This window comes from Amphimedon queenslandica, unplaced genomic scaffold (genome assembly GCF_000090795.2).
Source record: "Amphimedon queenslandica unplaced genomic scaffold, v1.1 AMPQUscaffold_12492, whole genome shotgun sequence".
Classification (NCBI taxonomy): Eukaryota; Metazoa; Porifera; class Demospongiae; order Haplosclerida; family Niphatidae; genus Amphimedon; species Amphimedon queenslandica.
Genome location: NW_003547271.1, coordinates 10,025 through 15,688, shown reverse-complemented (window position 1 = coordinate 15,688; position 5,664 = coordinate 10,025). Strand labels below are relative to the sequence as shown.

Below are 5,664 nucleotides of genomic sequence, written 5' to 3'. Positions count from 1 at the left end.
AGTAGTAGTTTTCACAAATCTTTAAAAAAATCCATGAAAATTACAGCCCTTGAAAAAAAAGGCCACCCGATGGTATTAATTTATTTATTTTATTCAATTATTTATTTATTTTTAATATTTATTATAGAGGTATAAAGCCTTCATTGGGGCATGATAAAGAAGCAAGTGAGATTGAGATATTAGATGCTTTGAGACTATCAAAGGAACCAATGCATATTACACATTTATTTAATGTGTGCAGCTTTCATCATAGGTAAGACAAGCCACACATAATTCTATCTTGTAATTTTCCTTTGGTGCATATCTCCTTCCTTTTCATCTTTTGTCCTTCTATTATGAATATGTTACTTTTGCATTTCTTCTCTCTCTCCCCCCTCTCTCTTTCTCTCACTCTTTTCTTTTCTGTAGACTCCCAGGATTAGTTAACATTGGTTTAGCATCAGTATATCCTAATTTTCCAGAATATACTGACATAATCATTAAATTAATACCGCCAACTGTTGAAGTAATAGGAGACTTGGCACACGTGGAAGAATTAACAAGTGACTTTGATGTATATAATTTATGGCCAATATCATACAAGATAATTTATTGGCGAGAGTAATACATGTATTTGGCGAATTTGCCTGTGGAAAGTTAATGGGGAATTTTATATTGGCGATTTTGTGCCACGTGCCATTGAGCATGCTCAGATTGAAACAAAATGGCAGCTAGATTTTATATTAGCGATTTCTTCATAGAACCGCCAATCACCAATATTAATTCCTTGCCTATAAATCACCTGTACGGTATGCAGTGTATTTATTTTTTAATAAAGTATATAGTTATATTTTCTTATGCATTTTTAGGCATCTTTTGACATGTCAGTATTACTGGAGGCAAGAAGATATGAGAGTGTTTGTTTTATTACTGACTCAATTTATCATTCAAATCAACCTGGAGAGACCATCAGCTACAATGGAAGATAATGTAAAGAGAGAGAGAGAGAGAGAGAGAGAGAGAGAGAGAGAGAGAGAGAGAGAGGGAGAGGGAGAGAGGGAGAGGGAGAGAGAGAGAAGGAGGGAGGGAGAGAGGGAGAGAGAGAGGGAGCTATCACATGATAGGTATTTTTTGGAAAATAATGATTTTGCAATTAAAGCCAGTTTTTAAATTTATGCCTGTGTGCCATTGAGGCTTAAAATAGTGCTTGGCAAAATGGACTCTTGCTATAAATACATGTACTATATAGCGGGAAATTTTGAAGTGAATCAAATTTGGCAAATTTGGCGTTTTGATAGCCATTTGCCAAAATAAAAACCTGTCATTTTTAGCAATCATACGCATGCTCAGTGGCACGTGGCAACAAATTCGCCAAAGTAAAATTGCCTATCATCAAAATTTAGCAATTTGCCAGATTTTAGTCCCTCCAATTTTCCTGCTATATGGTACTTGCCAAATTAAAACCTACATGTAAGCCCTCAAATTATTTTTATTATTTTAAATTTATTTCTCCATTCAGTGATAGTGTCCAGTGATTGTAAGAGAATGTTACTTAAAGGGACTAATACACTGGCTGGTAGTTGTGTATCCATGTTGGATATATTTCATAATTTATTGAATACATTAAATGTACCAATTCCTCAAGCTGTAAGAATGCTAGCAGAAAACCCAGCAAAGTAAGTGTAATTATATTACATATACATTGTATCAAGCAAATAACCTTTTTATTTCATCCATGGTTTTATACGAAAATTGCTCCAGAATCATACCCAATTTTTATTACATTTTCTGATACATATTGATGTACTTATGCTGTGTAGAAAGTTTGAACTGATTCCGACTAAAATTTTTAAAGTTATGGCCATAGCACACGCCGCCCCATGTATTAACTTTTACATAAAGCATGACATTGTAGTCTACTAGTATGGTGGACATAAATTTAAAAGAACAATACTTGTCTCAAACCGCCTCTAATTTATTTCTAGGCAGAACCCTGTTGTACTACTATTTTGTACATGTACAAGTATGTACATCTTACTTTTCATTAGTTAAAATCATTCATGAAAAACTGATGCATGTCTATGTTCTCTTTTATGAAGCACCAGTTTGTTACATTGGCATTAGTAATGACATGCATCCCAGTACCTACTTATTTTGATTAATAATAATAGAAATACTAGTGTACATGTATCTATCAATCACTCTGGTTCTCCTCTCTCTCTCTCTCTTCTCAGAGTGGCTGGTTTAAAAGGACTTGGTTCCATTGCTATGGACAACAGAGCTGATCTGTTATTATTTGACAAAGATCTCACACTAACTGCGACTATGGTGGCTGTTAATACTGTCTGGAAGAAATGACATTATTTTAATGCATACTGAGCTCACCTTTGATGCATATTACTTGCTTTATTATGACTATGTGACAATGAAACAAAAAATAGAATTAATATTTATGTGTATGGAGCATTTATGTTATAACATATACTTATTGTTTTGTATTAGTTGTTTACAAAGTTTTAATTTCATTCATTTCTCTCTCTTCATTTTTTGTAATGATGAGAGAGAGAGGGAGGGACATTGAAGGACAGGGAGAGATTCCTTCACAAAATTATAAATATTTGTCTTGTTTTACTGTACTAAATACATCTTGCTTGCAAAAAATAATGAGCTCCACCCAATTTTTCTGTATCACGTGATCCGGTGAGGGTGCTAGGCTGCTGTGCCTAGCAGTGGCTATGGCATCTGAAAGTAAGTCCTATGTTACTATTCCAGTATCATGTACTATCAATCATTGATATATAGATCAACTGAAGGGAATAGCTGCTCACCGCACTGTATCAGTAGGTGATTCACTGTATGTGTGGGCTGGTAATCAGGATGGTTTACCTGAAGTACATGATAGTGAAGAGAAGAGAAGGATCACTAGTAATATACAGCACTTTACTCCTTCAACTGGTCAATGGATCACTAGAGCTACTACTGGTACTCCTCCATTAGGAGTGAGATGGTACTCCTGTACTGCAATAAATAATCAATTGTATTATTTTGGGGGATGGTGTGGCCATGATGACTGCCATCACAACAGTATTACACAACTGGATACCGTTAGTCTTCAATGGAGAGAATTAGAACCAACTGATGCAACTAGACCAGTTATGAGGAGAGGTGCTGGTGGAATGATATCATTTGAACATGATGGAGTACACCATTTACTAATGATAGGAGGACTAGGATCTAAACCAGCTGTACAACTACCTCATTATAAATATATTGAGTTTCCTAATGGAAACTGGCGTACTAATGAGTACTCAATGTATAATCTATCATCAAGTAAGATTTTATATTACTGTTTGAAATTATGTTAATAATAATAATCATAATTTAGGAAAATGGAGTAATCCTTCAATCATTGGTCAGTGTATAACACCTGCTTCTTACTTCATTACTGAAAAGATCAACAACACTAGAGCTGTTCTGTTTGGTGGAGGAGAGACTGATGATGATAATGAGGATACTGCTGCTAACAATATTTATATATTAGAGATATCAATCAGCACTGTGGTATGTTAAATTATGTGTACTGAATGTATGCACACACACGGCTTACTTGACTGAGTTACTTGAAGGCTAGATTTGAGTATTTATAGTTCAATTCTATTGCTACCCTGGTGTTTATTTGCACCCGGCTTTTATTTAATGATATACAATATATGTTGTACATGTATCTATCAAAAACACACCAGCAATGTTATTGTTAATGGGTGTGGTTATTTTATTTTTAGTTCTGGCAGTGTATAAAGAAACTTGAAGCAATAGACCAATGGCCTGTGGGTAGAAACCGTCATGCAGGTGCTATTATTATAACTGGATCAGGCAGTCCTATGCTAGTGATAAGTGGTGGCTGCAATAACAGTACCAATGCATTGGATGATTGTTGGATCTTTAACATCACTCAACATTCCTGGATAAAGGTATGTTAGATATTATTAATAATTGATCTGTACAGTGAGATACATGTAAATTATTAATTTATTTCTATTAACAGTTAGATGTACCTCACTCTGTTAGTAAGAGAAGGTCTCATTCTCTCTCAGTGTTTATTATGAGTCCTCATTGTGTCTGGATAATAACTGTTGGAGGAGTTGTTACGACAGGGACATTTGTCACTAATCCTAACATTGTTATGTTAACTGAATTAGGTCAGTGTATTAGTCACGCCCACCAATGAATACTATTAATTACCTAATTATAATTATTTCCTTTGACGTACTTTAGGCCATGTTTACACTACTCCGCTCCACTGAATCCGAATAGTTTTTGCTATTACTGTTTTCAGGTGTTTACACTAGTCCAGCAGCTGTGTTTTCATTGGAACTTATCATTCGTTTATAGAAGTATCCACTAGGTATTTGTTTTCAAATGTCTCCGGATAAGTATGCATTTTCATGCGGTGTTTAGCGGTGTAAACAAAACCTGTATGCGTGACTAAAAGTCTCCGTTTTCCAATGAAAACGGAGTAGTGTAAACGTGGCCTTAGTCTTGCAGGGCCAGACTCAATTTTTAGAATAGAGTCTGGTTTCATGCCTAACATCAACTCGTGCTTGTCTGGCGGAATTTGGTTGACTTAATCAGATCACTGTTACCATGGTTACATTAGAATCTGCCCACACACAGCAGGCCTATTATCAAAAATGGAACTAAAATGGAAATGGAACTAATGTGCTTGGATCCGAGATGAATTCACCCTCCATGATTGCTCCAACCTCAGTACTGTCGAAAAAAGCCAGAAATGAAAAGTACTTTACTGCCTTATTCTTCTTGATGTCAGGAAGCAAGTATGAAGTATAAAATAAGTATACAAGCAAGTATAAAATCAGTATAAAAACAAGCGTAACAGCGGTGTAAAAATATTCCTATAATTGATTTCACCACCTTGCAAGTATAATTTTGTCATTATTAATACTTATAAAGGTTCTCTCTACCTTATAATGCTTCTAGAGAAGTCTTTAGACAGTATCTCTATGCTCTCTTGCTGTTAGAAAGCTCTTAACTTTGTCCCATGTGTAAGCCGCCATTTTGTTTGCCGTGGCCACACCCACCCCGTAAAGGAGCGTAAATATGTTCTTATGTTGTGTAGAAAGTTTGAGATGATTCCAATTAAAATTGGATTTTTTATAAATTTTTGAAGTTGCTCCAAATGCCATAATGTACTTTCACTACTTTGTTTCATGCTTTTTAGCTCACTTAGCATGCTTTGTGCAGTGTGTGGGAAGCTCAGTTGCTCAGAACCACCCCAATTATTCTTATGCTAGGTTTTTGTTACCTGTAATCAAAAAACAGCTCCTCCTCAAGCTCAATGTTGTGTTTAGCAAATATTCCAATTCGATGATCACCTCCAACTATCATCACTTTAGCATAACAGTTTGGATCGACTGAGTGATTGGCGAACCGGATCTTATTGCCTTTACGAGTGGCATCAACCACATAATCTGAAATTAGAATAAAAGTACTCAAAATTACAAGCAGGAGCATATACAATGTACATGTATCTAATAATAATGAGGTCAAATTTTAAAGATTTTGCTGTGAGTATCATTACAAATTTTTCTTCCCACAAATGAAGGAATACATCATGTACATGTACAGAAATTGACGTGCTAATAAAAGCATGGGTAGCATGATCTC

At 35.2% G+C, this 5,664-nt stretch overlaps 2 protein-coding genes and 1 long non-coding RNA gene across 3 annotated transcripts in view; 1 reads left to right on the top strand and 2 right to left on the bottom strand.

Moving 5' to 3' along the window:
- Positions 1 to 35, bottom strand: part of LOC105314821 (protein groucho-1-like) — a 5,911-nt gene extending 5,876 nt beyond the window's left edge. The window contains exon 1 of the mRNA XM_020003878.1: positions 16 to 35. Within this exon, the coding sequence (XP_019859437.1) occupies positions 16 to 35 (20 nt within the window). The remainder of the gene's footprint in view (positions 1 to 15) is intronic.
- A 797-nt stretch (positions 36 to 832) lies between these two features.
- Positions 833 to 2,322, top strand: LOC109587654 (uncharacterized). Its single transcript, XR_002187733.1, has 3 exons — positions 833 to 969; positions 1,499 to 1,655; positions 2,214 to 2,322. It is a non-coding gene; the product is annotated as an uncharacterized LOC109587654 (long non-coding RNA).
- Positions 2,323 to 5,272: 2,950 nt separating this feature from the next.
- LOC109587656 (histone-lysine N-methyltransferase EZH2-like) overlaps positions 5,273 to 5,664 on the bottom strand; it is a 7,045-nt gene continuing 6,653 nt past the window's right edge. Inside the window, exon 5 of the mRNA XM_020003880.1 lies at positions 5,273 to 5,468. Coding sequence (XP_019859439.1) covers positions 5,299 to 5,468 — 170 coding nt within the window. The 3' untranslated portion in view covers positions 5,273 to 5,298. The remainder of the gene's footprint in view (positions 5,469 to 5,664) is intronic.